Here is a 16821-nt window from a genome sequence, read left to right on the forward strand (position 1 = left end):
TATAGTAGTGGTTCTCAACCAGGGGTATGTGCACCCCTGGGGGTACGGAGAGGTCTTCCAGGGGGTACATCAACTCATCTAGATATTTGCCTAGTTTTACAACAGGCTACATAAAAAGCACAAGTGAAGTCAGTACAAACCAAAATTTCATAAAGACAGTGACTGGTTTATACTGCTCTATAGACTATACACTGAAATATAAGTACAGTATTTATATTCCAAATTATTTATTTTATAATTATATGGTAAAAATGAGAAAGTAAGCAATTTTTCAGTAATTGTGTGCTGTGACACTTACGTATTTTTATGTCTGATTTTGTAAGCAAGTAGATTTTAAGTGATGTGAAACTTGAGGATACTCAAGACAAATCAGACTCCTGAAAGGGGTACAGTAGTCTGAAAAGGTTGAGAGCCACTGCTGTAAAGGATCTATGTGCAAGGATCTAAATGGGATGATCCAAGTCACTGACATCTGTAGGATTACTCACATGAATAGTTATTCATATATGTAAATGTTTGCAGGATTGGGCCTTAGACTGTCAGTTCTTTTGGGCAGAGGCCATTTCTTCCTATGTATTAAAGTGCCTAGAACACTGTGAGCTCTATAACAATACAAAATACATGTGCCATGTTCATACATCAGGAAGGGAAATCGCCATACAGCTTCCTGGTATAATCAATTAAATGATTTGGTCCCACAGCTCCCTGTAGTGCTTATATATGGATAATTCCTTCTTTGGAAGGCCCATGGTATTCCCATTACATATTAGGAACCAGATTCCACAACACTCACCCAAAAATCTGAGTTTGGCAGAAAGGTTGTAAGCAAATCCTTCAGGGACAAAAGAATAGTCAGCCTCGTCTTCTGGGGTTACATCGTCAATAGTTAGCTTATGGATTCTGAAAAATATACACAAGCATGTGACTCTCTCAACTTTAGTCAGGAGGTACACTGCTACAGAGAATGAGGGCATTCAGGCTGCAGCACACAGCAAGCCATTAATAAACTTCCCAGTATCAAATCAACATGCTAGGGCAAACAGAACCAGTTTCCTCTCAAGGATATTGTAAACTCAAGCAACACTATGGCAAAAAAAGTGCAGGCTAGTTCACCATCCCCCTCCTTGTAAACTCAGGAGACAGCACATCAAAACAATCCTTTGGGAGCCTAAGTCCCATTAGCTTTCAGTAGACTTAGGACCCTAAGTAATTTTAGGCAATTTAGAAAATTTTACTCATCTAAATGTGTGTGTGTATGAGTATATACTGTATATCAGGGGTCTCAAACTCAAATGACCACGAGGGCCACAGGAGGACTAGTATATTGGCCCAAGGGCCGCACCACTGATCACCCCCCTACTTCACCCCTTCCATGAGGCCCCGCCCTGCTCTTCCCACCCCTTCCCGGCCCGCATTCCAACCCCTTCCCTGAAATCCCCACCCCAGCTCCGCCCCCTCCCTGCCCCCAAAGGGTGCAGGAGGGGTGCAGGGTGTGGCAGGGGGCTCAGGGCAGGGGCTTGGGGTGCAGGAAGGGTGTGGGGTGCGGCAGGGGGCTCAGGGCAGGGGGTTGGGGTGCAGGGTGGGGCAGGGAGTCAGGATGTGGGGTGCGGCAGGGGGCTCAGTGCAGGGGTCAGGGTGCAGGGTGTGGCAGGGGGCTCATGGCAGGGGGTTGGGGTGCAGGAGGGATGTGGGGTGCAGCAGGGGGCTCAGGGCAGGGGGTCAGGGTGCAGGAGGGATGTGGGGTGCGGCAGGGGGCTCAGGGTGTGGGGAGTGGGCAGGGGGTTCAGGTCAGGGTGCAGGGTGTGGCAGGGGGCTCAGGGCAGGGGGTCGGGATGCAGGAGGGATGTGGGGTTTGGCAGGGGGCTCAGGGAAGGGGGTTGGGGTGTCAGGAGGGGTGCAGCAGGGGGCTTAGGGCAGGGGGTCGGGATGCAATGTGCAGCACGGGGTTCGGCTGCAGGAGGGGTTTGGGGGGCAGGTCCAGCCTGGCGCGCACCGGGGGCAGGGCGGCCAATGGGAGCATTGGGGGAGGTACCTGTAGAAGCGGCCTGGGCAACACACAGACCCCTGTGCCCCCCCCACTCCCCTAGGTTCTGGCCACTTCCTGGAGCAGCGCGGGGGCAGGGCAGGCAGGCAGGGAGCCTGCCCTGCCCCTGGTGCGTTCAGGACTGGAGCCGGTCTAGGTAAACTCTTGGGGGGGACGGGACGGAGGAGCCGCGGGGAGCTGGCGGGCCGCAGAAAATAACCCCGTGAGCCGCATGTTTGAGACCCCTGCTATATATATTAAAAACTATAGTAAATTAACACAGACTTACTTCTTGGTACTGATATCTGTCTATCCTTATCTAATGTATCAATCTATTTGATTATGTCTATTCTAAAGTGATCATCAGTGTGGTCTCTAAGCAATTTAAATCCCCCAAAAAATGAAAGGCAGAGTAAAGGCTGAGAATCTGGGCTGATGCTCCATTGTTCAGATGTAGACCAACATACTATATGCACACCTGCAGAATAACACACATGCCAGTACTGTACATGTGGTGCACACAACCAGGCAGATCACAGAAGGGAGGAATGGCTACATGTTCATTGTGCTCAGGAATGTTCCAACTTCCTCTGGTTAGCTGAAGCCAGAACAGGATCTTGGCTTATATTCATTTCCTCATCACTATCCAGAGAGGACTTTAGTGTCATACCCAATGCTGTCCAAGCTTTCTGAAGCAGGACTCACCTGCCAATATGAGAGATCTTTATCCTCTCATCTGGGATCACCTCCTTTCCATTTTTCAACCAGATTCCTTTCACATTCTCATCGGAGACTTCGCACTTGAAGACTGCCTGATCCCGTGCCCTCACTGTCAGATCTGCAATACTCTGGTACACTTCCAGCTTCTTCTCTAGAGTTGTGAGTTGTGGGAGGAAGCAACACAAACATCAGCAGGTCAAAGGTTGGTTTGTACAGTAAAATGTTGATGTTGCTTTTAAAGAAGAGAGGGAGCCAGGGCTGAGGATGCTGTTTGTTGAGAGGTGAAATGTGAAGAGAAATCCACAGTATGCAGGATTTAACAGGACTGGTAGCCAGGCACCTGTTGCAGTCAGGATATCTATTACATCTGGCACGCAGATCTAACAATCTTCTGTCTCCTTGAGGCCTCTGGTCATTTCCCCAGCTATAGTTTAATTTTTCTCCAGGCATAAGGACTAACCTTCTCATCCCGTTATGGAGAAGGTTACCTAAAGCCCTCTTGCACATTTCAACCTCCCTGATTATCTGGCATTGCCTGTAACTTACTGTGACATTCCCCTGGTGTTATCTGGACCGGTGATCTGCTAGGTCACTCCAGTCCTCGACTCTGGGAGCCAGCCTTACCTTGCTGTGCTGTGAGAACCCCTACTCCTGGGCAGTTCATGCACAGCCTCTGGCATGTAAGCTGCTCCTTGGATTGTGCAACCAAATGACACTAGCCAATATCTCCAGTCCCAGACACAACCCTAGGAACCTCTGTCTTTCAGTTTCCAGTTATGCCCACTGGACGCTGCAAGCTTATATGAGTTCGTCAGTTTAACAAAGAAATTGATATGTACCAGGCTTGTTATTCCAAGGGGAGTCTCTGACATGTTTCAAACCAAACACACTGCTTCAGATAGAATAAACAAATAGATTTATTAATTACAAAGATAGATTTTAAGTGATTATAAATCAAAGCATAACAAATCAGATTTAGTTAAATGAAATAAAAGCAAAACACATTCTAAGCCAATCTTAACACTTTCAGTGCCCTTACAAACTTAGATGTTTCTCACCACAGGCTGGCTGGTTGCCCTTCAGCCAGGCTCTCCCCTTTGATCAGCACTTCAGTCGCTTGGTGGTGATGTCTGTAGATGGAGGTGGAAGTGAGAGCAAGAGTATGGCAAAGTCTCTCCCTTTTATCGTGTTCGTTCTTCCCTCTTGGCTTTGCCCCCCCCCTTCAGAGTCAGGTGATCATTATTTCATCGCAGTCCCAAACAGACCAAAGAAAGGGGGGTGACTCACTTGAAAGTCCAACAGATTCTTTCTTGTTGCCTAGGCCAGTGTCTTTTGTTCCTGTGAGGCTGGGCTGGGTTTGTCCCATACATGCCCTGATGTGGTGTGAATTGTCCCCTTGCTCTTGGAGAGTTTTTGCCTGGGCTTGCTTTAAGCCATGAGGACACATTTTCAGCATCATAACTATATACATGAAATTACAACCTATAACGAATACTATAACATTACCATAACAACAATGATCAGTACATCATGAGCCTTCCAAAGACACCTGACATGACAAACTTTGCGTTAGATACCACAGCATCATATTATCAGGATGAACATGGGGGATGTAGGGTGTTCCCACAAGGTACAGAACGTCACACTTACCTTGTATGATCAGTTCAGCAACTGACTCCCCACCATTGGTCTTCACGGTGTAGTGCCCGCTGTCCTCCTTGGTTGACTCATTAATGATCAGGTAATGCTTTTTCCCATCCTTCTTGAACCGGTACTTGAATGTCTCTTCCCGTTTCAGCTCATTTCCATCCTTTTCCCTGCAGTACCAAACAGTATTGTCACTCTGCTTCACTCGCTCCCTTCTGGGGCAGGATAAAAGTCAACTGCATGATATTGAAGGTTGGGGGCACAGGACAGCAGTGCTGGATTGATGGTGACCTAAGTGGCAAAAGACTGCGCATTTCACACAGTACCAAAAGGCACAGCGCTGACACCACTACTTGCTGACAGTTCATTTGCACTGAAATTCTGATTCCTAGTACAAGAGGGTTAATTATTATTTTTGTTATATACTTAACCCTGACAATGTGTTGAATGTTATACAGGAGGCAATGATAAATACAATCCTTTCCCCCAGTGAACTTACTGTCTAAAAGACTGACATAGAGAAGACAGAACTCAGTGGAAAATCCAGAAGATTAAATTGATTAAGGTTCATTTTAACTGTTGTTATTAATTACTATTTACTTATTATGAACTCATAACTTGTGGGCATCACAGAAGAAGTGAGATTTTAGGAGGGATCTACATGAAGAGGGGAGTTACTCTGGACTTTTCCCACCCTGTTTGTCCAAGGATCTCCATGTATTTTACAAACATTACTGAGCCTCACAACACTCCCTGAGAGTGTATGTAATTATTATAATTCCCAGTTTCCATATGGGGAAACTGAAGCACAGAGCAGTGAACCTACTTGATCAAGGTCACACAGCAAGTCATTGGCATAAAGCTTTTGTAAAAACTCTTCCCTATTTAGTAGGGCTGTCAAGTGATTAAAAAATTTATTGCTATTCATCACAGTGTTAATAATAAATACCATTTATTTAAATATTTTTGGATGTTTTCTATATTTTCAAATATATTGATTTAAATTACAACACAGACCACAAAGTGTACAGTACTCACTTTATATTTATTTTTTATTACAAATATTTGTGCTATAAAAAACAAAAGAAATAATACATTTCAATTCACCTCATACAAGTACTGGAATACAATCTCTTTATCATGAATGTTGAACAAACAATTGTAGAATTATGTACAAAAAACTGAATTCAAAAATAAAACAATGTAAAACTTTAGAACCTACAAGTCCACTCAGTCCTACTCCTTGTTCAGTCAGTCACTCAAACAAACAAGTTTGTTTACATTTGCAGGAGATAATGCTGTCCGCTTCTTGTTTACAATGTCACCTGAAAGTGAGAACAGATGTTCACATGGCACGGTTGTAGCCAGCATCACAAGATATTTACATGCCAGATGTGTTAAAGAGTCATATGTCCCTTCATGCTTCAACCACCATTCTAGAGGACATGGGTCCATAATAATGAGGGGTTCTGCTCGATAATGATTCAAAGGAGTGCAGACCAACGCATGTTCACTTTCATCATCTGAGTCAGATGCCACCAGCAGAAGGTTGATTTGCTTTTTCGGTGGTTCGGGTTCTGTAGTTTCTACATTGGAGTGTTCTTTTAAGACTTCTAAAAGCATGCTTTACATCTCATCCCTCTCATATTTTGGAAGGCACTTCAGATTCTTAAACCTTGGGTCAAGTGCTGTAGCTATATTTAGAAATTTCACACTGCTATCTTCTTTGTGTTTTGTCAAATCTGCAGTGAAAGTGTTCTTAAAACGAACAACATGTGCTGGGTCATCATCTGAGACTGCTGTAATATTAAATACATGGCAGAATGTGGGTAAAACAGAGCAGGAGACATACTATTCTTCTCCAAGGAGTTCAGTCACAAATTTAATTAATGCATTATTTTTTAATTAGCGTCATCAGCATGGAAGCATGTCCTCTGGAAGGGTGGCCAAAGCATGAAGGGGCATATGTATGTTTTATCATATCTGGCACATAAATACCTTGCAATGCCGGCTACAAAAATGCCATGTGAACGCCTGTTCTCACTTTCAGGTGACATTGTGAATAAGAAGTGGGCAGCATTATCTCCCGTAAATGTAAACAAACTTGTTTGTCTTAGTGATTGGCTGAACAAGAAGTAGGACTGAGTGTACTTGTAGACTCTAAAGTTTTATATTGTTTTGGTTTTGAGTGCAGTTACGTAACAAAAAAAAAATCTATATTTGTAAGTTGCACTTTCACGATAAAGAGATTGCATTACGGTATTGTATGAGGTGAATTAAAAATACTATTTCTTTTGTTTATCATTTTTACAGTGCAAATATTTGTAATAAAAATAATAATATAAAGTGAAAAACATCCAAAAATATTTAATAAATTTCAATTCAATAAATTTCAGTTGGTATTCTAATGTTTAACCATTCGATTACTGGTGATTCATTTTTTTAATCACTGTTAATTTTTTTGAGTTAATCATGTAAGATAACTGCGATTAATTGACAACCCTACTATTTAGTTTACAAATAACATAAAGATTTTATAATAAGTAGCCTGAAATTTCTGCAAATATTCTTAATTCATTTTACATGTTTTTATTTTATTAAGATAGTGCTTTTACAAATTGTATATTCACATTTCTTTCCTTTTGGGGTTTGCGCTTGTTCATTTGGCAAAAATGTATTTCTTTCTCTTGTGCTTTTAATGGACTTAGAAATTCCTTGCTCTTTTTTTGTTTCCTTAACTGTGCCCCAGTACCAGAATACAAGAGCTCAGATTAGTGAATGTGTTTGTTTGGTAACAAACTGTAGTGCCAGCTGCGGGAGGACTAAAGCAGTAGAACTCCTATTCTGCAAAGAGATATGTGCAGGCGCATCTTTGTTGTTCCCGTGTGGAGCACCACTGAAGGAAGTTTCTGGGATCAAGTCATTTGCAGGATCAGGGCCTAAACAATGGAGAACAGATTTAGGATATGTCTACACTTTGAGCTGGAAGGTGTACTTTCCAGTTCAAGTAGACAGTAGCATGCCCATGGTAGCTTTGATTGAGCTTGCATGCTAACAATAGAGTGTAGCCACCGTGGCATGAGGGGCTAGTCACCCCAAGTACGTATCCATCTAAAATTCTAGGTATGTACTTGAAGCAACTCTGCTGCTCACACCACCGCAGCTACACACTGTTTTTAGCACTCTAGCTCCATCAGAGCTAGTACATTTATTTCTCCTCGAGCTTTCAGTGTAGACATACCCTAAGTTACATGCATTGAGTAGTGTCTTAAACAAGACTAGTTGAGAAATAAGGGATTAGCGTGAAGAAGAATAGTAGAATCTGGCCTTATTTTTTGTCTGCATAAGTACTGCTATTGTGGTTTTTGTTTTTAATTTTCTTTGAGGGAGTAGTGGATATTTTGCATTATTACTTTCATTTATTTAGTTAAGTGGCTAGCACACTACTGGTGCCATATAAAATTATATTATCTGCACAGGGCTTTACAGACAATCAGTGGAACAATGGAAACTACAAACCTCAAGAGGGAACCTCCAGACTTTTCAGTTAGTTTTGCAACAGTATGCTACCACCAAAAAAAACAAACAAAACCACATCTGAAGTACAAATGTAGTCATTGCTGACTGGAGGGGGGAAGAGAGAGAAAAGGATGACAGTACAATTAAGACACTAGACTAGGCCTCACAAGGTTTAGGCTCCATTCTCAGCTGTGCTACAGTCTTCCTGCATAAATGGTTAATCTTGCTGTACCTCAGTCCCCCTTCTGTAAAAGTGGGGATAAAGACACTTCCATACTTTTCAGGCATACTGTGGGAATACATTCATTAATGTTTGCAACATGCTCAGATACAACAGTCATGGAGGCCATATAAGAACACAGACAGAACTGTTATTACGGCAGTTAGTACAGCTGTTTTCACTTTAGGCCTATCAACCAGTGTGCACATTCACCAGCCAGGGATGAAAAAATACACCCTAGCTACAAATCTCATTACATTCCTTTTCTCAGGGATTGCTTTATTTCCAAAACACAAACTTAAAGTCAGAATAAATTAACTGATATAACTGGCTAATAACCACCTGAGGCATTTCCAGCTTCAGCCAGAGGGTGAAGGAGAACACAAATACTTCCCCTTTAGTAACCCTTTCCAACTACTATGGAGAGCCCCGCACTAGGCCAACACTGACCGGTGGTCTCTGCTGCCCCTTCCTAAGAGTCAGGAAGTCTTATACCTGTCTTCCTATAGGTCACATACTTGCTCCTATTAATGTACCTGTGATTACAGTTCCCAGTTTTAAAGGGCCCAAAGGCTGTAACAGAACACTGGGATATGCACATGTGTCCCAAGGCCCAGTGCCCTGTTGAAGGGCCTAAACTACTTAAACAGCTCCCTAAAGTAACCATATGGCATTTGATATTTTTCCCAGGTGATGACATTTATCCCTTTAGTCCAGGTGTTGACAAAAGGGGCATTTATTGAGTCTCTGAAATGATGAAAAAAGACATTAAAATGTTATATATTGTATTCCTAACTGCTCAAACTCAGTTACTGTGTATTTGAGAGATCTCTATCTGACTGCTTACTCCCTATTAGGCAAAGACAGCTGCACCTTTTCCCTTGTCTGATAAAATGCACATTCCACAGATATCAAGTCTGTGTGGTGGGTCTGTTTTGGGGAGTGGTTCTGAAGCACAGTATCAGAGAGTAGCAATTGCATGGTATTCCGGGAGGGACAGAGATTAATGCCCCCCCATGCCTTGTCACCATGTATCTGTAAGTGGACACTACACAACAATGTGTGTGCACACGCATGTATTTTTAACAGAGTAATTTATACACTCTAGCCAGCTCTGGGGCGGGGGTCTATTTAAATTCTCAGTTCCTTCCTTGGAGAGGGCAGATGGAAGATAGCACTCTCTAGGAATGACTTGGGTATTATGGGAAATGCTGACAGCCTTGTGCCGGCAGCTGTTAACAAGCATGAGAGGATTCCTTATGAAAAAGAAACTAAGTGAGGACAACATGTAAGAACTGGTATGTCAGAATTCCCCAGTGTCTTCTTCAAGCATGATTAGCATTCCAGCTTCCTGTAAACCAAAATGCTGAACATGCTGGGCTCCCTGAACTGAATGCCCCTCATTCCAATCTCACAAACCTAATTTGCATAATGATTGACTCTGCATGGTCAAGAGAATAGGTGTATTATTATTTGTGTTATTCCAGCACCCAGGAGCCCCAGTCATAGACCAGGACCCCATTGTGTTAGGTCTACAAACACAGAACAGAGCGTACAATCTAAGTATAAGACAAGAAACAACAAAGGGATGCAGACATATGGATGGGAAGTAGAAGGAAACAATGAGACAGTGCTGGTCAGCATTATCAGCAGTGGTCTCAGCCCATCAGCAGCCTAACAGTTGTCAAGTTTTTTGTAGACTTCACAGCAGAGGAGAGTTTGGAGGAGAGACTTCAAGGAAGATAACAAATTAGATTTGCTGATATCATGGGGAGCTTCTCCCAAGTGTGAGGGGCAGCATGGGAAGAATGAAGGTGCTTGTTTGAAAATGTAACACGTGGGCAAGGAAGCCTGGCTTCATGGGCCAATCAGAGGTGGGTGTCAACCTTTCAATACTGAATGAGAGATGAGAGGTAGAGTGAGGATTGCTCTTGAAAGGCCATGAAAGTGAAGACAAGTAAATTAAATTTGATACCATAGAGAAGAATCCAGTGGAGGGATTCAAAGAGGGGGTGATGTCATCAAAGTTGCAGACACAAAATTATGAGAACCTGACTGAGAGTTTTAGCTGGGTGGATGGACAGGGAAGGTGGTATCTTAGAGATCTTAGTCAGAAAGAATCATCAAAACTTAGACATAGACTGGTTGTGATGACCTAAAGAGGGGTCTGAGTCAAAGATGACATTAGGTTATGGGCCTGAATGACAGGTCAGATGCTGGTGTTGTCCACAGTAGATATGTCTTCACTTCTAGCTGGCAGTGTGATTCCCAGCTTGAGGAGACATGCTTGTGCTAACTCTGATCAAGATAGTTCACTCAAAATAGAATCTAGCTGCGACACTGCACATGACTGCAGTAGCCATGCCAAGTACATACATAGCATCTCTGATGGGCACACACTTGGGGCAGCTAGCCACTTGCACTGCCGCAGCTACATTCTATTTTTAGTGTGCTAGAACAATCAGCACTAGTGTGAATATGTCTCATCCAGCTAGGTATCACACCCCCAGTTTGGAGTAATTGAAAAAGGAGGTTGCAGGGAGGATTTAGGGAGGAGGGTTAGAATCTCTGTTTTAGCCATGCTGAGCTTGAGCTGATGGCTAGAGAGCCATGAGGAGATATCAGAGAGACAGGCTGAGATTTTATTTTGAACAGAAGGAGACGGGTCTGGAGTAGAGAGGTATATCTGAGAATCATCTGTATAGAGATGGAAGTTGAATTTGGGTTTGTAGATGAGATTACTCAGAAATAAAATGTAGAGGGAGAAAAGAAAGGGACCAAAGGCAGAGCCCTGAGGAACACCCACAGAAAATTGGTGGGGGGAGGGATGAGGAGGATCTTCTGAAGGACACGCTGAAGGAGCAGTTAGAGAGGTAGAAGGAGAACTACAAGAGGACAGAGTCACAGAAGCCAAGAGGGGACAAGATTTCAAGAACAGCATGAGTGACAGTATCAAAGCAGCTGACAGCTCAAAACAGTTGAGGATGGGGTACTAGTTCTGACCTTTGGCTATGGAAGAGGTCATTAGACACTTCTGTAAGATCATTTTCAGTTTAGTGGAAGGGATGGAAGCTAGATAGGAGATGATCTAGGGCAGAATTGGAGGAGAGGCATTCCAGAAAGCAATTGTAAACAACATGTTCAGTGAGCTTTAAAATGAAAGAGAAAAGGGAGTTGGGGCAGTTGAAGAGGAAAGTGGGGTCAAGGGTGGGTTATTTTAATATTGGAGAGAATAAAGCATGTTTGTATGGTGAGGGGAAAGAGCCAGAGCAAAGTGGGAGGTTAAGGAGAAGAGTAAGGTAGGGGATGAGAGTGAGCACCTGGGAGAGATCAAGAAATGGGATGGGATGGGGTTACTGGGCCAGAGGAATGGGTTAGAGGAGGAGAGCAGGTGAGAAACTTCTGCATCTGTAAATGGGGGGAAGGAGAGAATTGTAGGAGAGGAAAGGAGGAAGGGAAGGTGAAATGAGGGAAAGAGGAAGGTCAAATCATAGTTTGTCAGTTTTCTCTCAGACAGGAAGAGGGGAGAGTTTGAGGAGTGAGTCAAAGATGGTGAAAAGGCAGGTGGGATTGTAGGGCATGAATCAATTAAGTTGGAGAAGTAAAGTTTAGCTATGAAGATGTTAGAACTAAAGAAGAGAATGAATTTCTAATGGAGGAAGTCAGCCTGATCACAGGTTTTCCACCAGAGTTGCTCTGCAGTGCAAGAGCAGGAGGGGAGGAAAGGAATGTTGGGGGTGAGCCAGGGCTGGGTTGGGTAGGGTGGATCTCTTGTAATGGGAGAGAGAGGCTAAAGAGTCCAGGATGGAGAAGAGCAATACATGGAGAGAATCAATAACCAAAGTGATGGAAGAGAGGACAGGGAGGAGAGGGCCGAGCAGATGAGAAGTCATCAGTTCTGATCAATTGGAAGTCATGGAAAGGCCGAGTCACAGGGTGTGAACTGGGAGGCTGCTGGGTGAGGATGAAAGAGACCAGGTGATGGCCAGAGTGGGGGAACCCAGCAACAGAGAGATCAGAGAGAGAGCAGTGCTTGATGAAGACCAAGTCAAGTGAATAGTCCTTCTGGTGAGTGAGAGAATTGAACCAGGGCTGCAGATCAAATGAAGACATGAGGGTGATGAAATGTGGAGCTAAGGGGTTGGATGGGTCGTCAACATGGAAGGTGAAGTCTCCAAGGATGAGTGGGGGAGATTGTGAAGAGAAAGAGAGAGCCAGGAGTCAAAATCAATGAGGAAGGCTGATGAGGAGGAGTTGTGCAGAGGGAAGATGACAACGAGGAGAGGAGAGGAAAGGCTTTTGTCCTGAGGAATACTGACTTCTCCCTTGAGAGTCCCTTCCCCTTTTGACAGTGTCTGCTTCCTTGAAGGTATTTTCCTTTGCCTTGGAAACCACTCCTTGCTCCCCTGAGAGTTCCTGTCCCTGACACTGTGAGCTGCTACTACTTCTCTGAGGGTTCCTGACACATTCCCTGAAGATGGCGTTATGCCACTTTTTCTATTCTGCCCTAGTTTGAGTTAGTCTCAGAATCAACCATCAATAATGGTTTCTAAGGGCCAGAATCTGTATCCCTGTGCTGCACATCTGTGCAGGAGATGCCAACACCCTAGGTCTTGTGCTCTGTGAGCATTGGGGTACTACAGACAATCCAGAGTGGACATAGATAGGTGGCTATGAAATGGGGAGTTAGCCCCCTTCTGCACTAGCTGGCCACCTAGGGCTGGTGCTGGGGGGGTCATATGCTTACACCTCCCAAAAGGAAATGTAGAAACCACTTCTTAATGCTTATTATAGAGCCCTCAAAGGCATTGTGCTTGCTTGTGCCCTGTGTAGGGAGAAAACCTCCAACCACTGGCAACAGTGCTTCTGAACCCATTTAACAAGAAGAGCAGAAGATGCCATTAAGTCCATTAGGATCTTGCCATGCAGATCTAATGAACCTGTGCAACACTTAGACCGTAAAGTAATAGGCTCTATAGAAAACTCCAAAACAAGTATATTGATAGAATGCTAGAATTGTAGAGTGAGAAATTCTGGATACATCATAAAGTATCCCTTACATTTGTTGTTTTATCACTTTATGATCTGTTCTGGCCTCTCTCCCTCTCCTCCTCACCCTGTTAGGTGGGCGGATGGGGTATTCTCAGTTCCTCTCTTTCTGACCCTGAAGGCATGTGGGTGTGGAGTTCCACCCTGTCCCTCTCCTCATTGCTTCAGGGACAGGCCCCAGCCACTCATGACAATATAACCACACTAATGGTGTCAGCCCTAGAGTCCCCCACACAGGAGTGTGCACTGGGTGTTTGTTTTGTTTTTTTTTTCTTACATTACCCTTACCATTTCACAGCAGCCCCTTCCTCAGACACTTCACACTCGAACTCCACTCTCTCTCCAGCCATCACCACCTGGTCCTCTAATGGGTGGCTGATCAGGATTGGAGGCTCTGGAAATGAACAAGCCTGTTTTAAACAGGGTCTGGATAATGGAACACAAAGAGTACTAAGATCCCTGTCCCTTCATTTGCATCTTAGTGGGGGAAAGGGACAGGATCTAAGGTAAGACATTTTTCATTCTACAGTAACTAGGGAGCAGTGAACTAATCTCATCCATTCCAAAGCACCCACCAATGCACACCATATGGCAGCATACAATTTGCTATGCCAGTTCATACCATTAATTTTATCTAGTGATTCCTCTGTTCTTACATTATGGGACAGAATAAAAATGAGGGATTAATCATTTCTCATTTATATTCTTCATAACCCAAATTCAGAGGTGTTAAAAACCTGGCCCATTTGACATATTTGTGCAGTCTATGTAACATATTTTGCTTATATACCAGATAAACTTTATTTGTAAAGCATATTTCTAGTCCTCTTTGTTGCAAATACAGTCTTCTAAATGTGAACCAAGTGTAACATGCTCTGCCCCCTCCACTAATCTCATGGGGTGTTAACATTAAAGTCTAAAGATAACACTTGCAATGTGAGCATTGACCATTTAATTGTTGATCATTTTTGCAGGTAGGTTGGGGAAGGGGTTGGGACTGTAATTTTATTTTAACAAGCCTGAATGAATGTTAATGCAGAAACAGTTCCAGATAGAAAGGGCTCATGGTGTGCATCTGGCCCTAACCCACTATGACCAAAACTGAGCACAATGCTCTGCAGGAATAGCCTAATATCTGATATGTCATAAAGTTTGTTTTGTCTCCCTTTTATGATGCACTCAAGTGTTATGTTAGCTTGTAACTTGCTTGCTGCCTTCATTTAACTGTGAAGAAAAATGCCTTGTTGTTCAGTAAATAATAGAATCTGTTTCTGTTGTTAAGAATGTCCTTTTCTGTGAGATTAACTAGTATCAGCCCTACACTACACTACAGGGTTAGGTCGAATTTAGCCGCATTAGGTCGATTTTATAATGAATGCATCTACACAAGCAACCCTGTGCCGTCAACCTAAAGGGCTTTTAAAATCGACTTCTGTACTCCTCCCCAGCAAGGGGAATAGCGCTAAAATTGACCTTGCTGGGTTGAATTTGGGGTAGTGCAGACACAAATCGACATTATTGGCCTCTGGGAGCTATCCCAGAGTGCTCCAATGTGACCACTCTGGACAGCATTTTCAAGTCCAATGCACTAGCCAGGTACACAGGAAAAGCCCCAGGAATTTTTGAATTTCATTTCCTGTTCGGTCAGCGTGGCGCGCTCAGCAGCACAGGTGACCATGCAGTCCCCCCAGAATCGCAAACGAGCTCCAGCATGGAGCGAACGGGAGATACTGTATCTGATTGCTGTATGGGAAGAAGAATCTGTGCAGGCCAAACTCTGATCAAAAAGAAGAAATGCTAATATATATGCTAAAATCGCACAGGGCATGATGGACAGAGGCTACAACAGGGACACACAGCAGAGCCGCGTGAAAGCCAAGGAGCTCAGGCAAGCCTACAAAAAGACAAAGGAGGCAAATGGTCGCTCTGGGTACCACTTCTATGATCAGCTGCATGGCATTCTGTGGGGGTACTCTACCACTACCCCATCACTGTCCATGGACACCTGCAAGGGGGGAGTCTCACGCAACACGGAGGAGGATTTTGTGGATGATGAGGAGGAGAATGCACAGCAGGCAAGTGGTGAATCCATTCTCCCCAGCAGCCAGGACCTTTTCATCACCCTGGAGCCAATACCCTCCCAAGGCAGGGTCCCCAACCCTGAATCCGGATAAGGCAGCTCTGGTGAGTGCACATTTGTAACTACCGTACATGGTTTAAAAGCAATAGTGTTTAATGTTTGATTTGCCCTGAAGACTTGGGATGCATTTGCGGCCAGTACAGCTACTGGAAAAGTCTGTTAACGTGTCTGGGGATGGAGCGGGAATCCTCCAGGGACTTCTCCATGAAGCTCTTCTGGAGGTACTCTGAAAGCCTTTGCAGAAGGTTTTCTGGGGAGGGCTGCACATCCAACCAAAAACCGCAGCCCCTCCTTTTAAATGGCAAACCCAACCGGCATTGCTTGCTATGGGAAAGGAGGACGCTGCAGTTTGAAAACATTCCCACATGTTATGAAGGCATCAGAAGTCAAACCCGCGTACCCTTTGACTTACCATGGCAGCGTGGAAACCGAATTCTGTTGCCCAGCTGTGTGTGATGTGTCACCATACTGGCAGGCGCCCAATATAAAAGGCAAAATGTGACCGTGTACCTAAAACACATGTGCTGTCTGCTGTGAATTGCTTAATTCACTGTGAAAAAGTCTCCCTTTTGTTCTGAGAAATGTATCATCTTAAATTTTACTCTCCCTTTTTAATCCCCCTGCAGATGCAAATGTTTCTATGCTCCCCCTCATCTCTGTATCTGAGGTTATCACAGATTAGAAGGTAAAAAAAACCGCACTCATGATGACATGTTTTCTGAGCTCATGCAGTCCTCGCACACTGATAGGGCACAGCTGAATGTATGGAGGCAATCAGTGGCAGAGTCCAGGAAAGCATTAAGTGAGTGAGATGAGAAGAGGCAGGATGCAATGCTGAGGCTAATGGGGGAGCAAACGGACATGCTCAGGCATCTGGTGGAGCTACACGAAAGCCAACAAGAGCACAGACTGCTGCTGCATCCACTGTACAACCTCCTGCCCTCCTCCCCAAGTTCCATATCCTCCTCACCCAGACGTCCAAGAACTCGGGCAGTGGAGGATCCAGGCACCCAGCCATTCCACTCCAGAGGATGGCCCAAGCAACAGAAGGCTGTCATTCAAACAGTTTTGATTTGTAGTGTGGCTACAATAAGCAATGTGGCCTTGTCCTTCCCTCCTCCCCTCCTCCCCCATCCCACCCTACCCCCCGGGCTACCTTATCAGTTATCTTCCTTTTTTTAAAAATTAATAAAGAAAGAATGCATGGTTTCAGAACAACAGTGACTTTATTTCCTTTGCCAGCTGTGATCGAAGGGGGGCAGGTGGTTGGCTTTCAGGGAATTAAAATCAACAGAGGGGGCGAGTTTGCATCAAGGAGAAACACACGCAACTGTCACACCGTAGCCTGGTATGATGGGATAACATGGTTTTGGTAATTAAATATTCATGGTAAATAGGCCCAATGGCCTGTGATGGGTTTTTAGATGGGGTAAGATCCAAGTTACCCGGGAAAGAATTTTCTGTAGTATCTGGCTGATGAATCTTGCCCATATGCTCAGGGTT

General features: G+C 44.2%; 1 protein-coding gene across 1 annotated transcript in view; it reads right to left on the reverse strand.

Moving 5' to 3' along the window:
* The window catches only part of MYBPC3 (myosin binding protein C3), a 128591-nt gene that overhangs the window by 72826 nt on the left and 38944 nt on the right, over positions 1–16821 (reverse strand). Inside the window, exons 16-19 of the mRNA XM_073350333.2 lie at positions 13467–13572; positions 4394–4560; positions 2729–2894; positions 794–900 (exon numbers count right to left, since the gene is read on the reverse strand). Coding sequence (XP_073206434.1) covers positions 794–900; positions 2729–2894; positions 4394–4560; positions 13467–13572 — 546 coding nt within the window. The remainder of the gene's footprint in view (positions 1–793; positions 901–2728; positions 2895–4393; positions 4561–13466; positions 13573–16821) is intronic.

The sequence above is a fragment of the Lepidochelys kempii genome, chromosome 6 (genome assembly GCF_965140285.1).
Source record: "Lepidochelys kempii isolate rLepKem1 chromosome 6, rLepKem1.hap1, whole genome shotgun sequence".
NCBI classification, from domain to species: Eukaryota; Metazoa; Chordata; order Testudines; family Cheloniidae; genus Lepidochelys; species Lepidochelys kempii.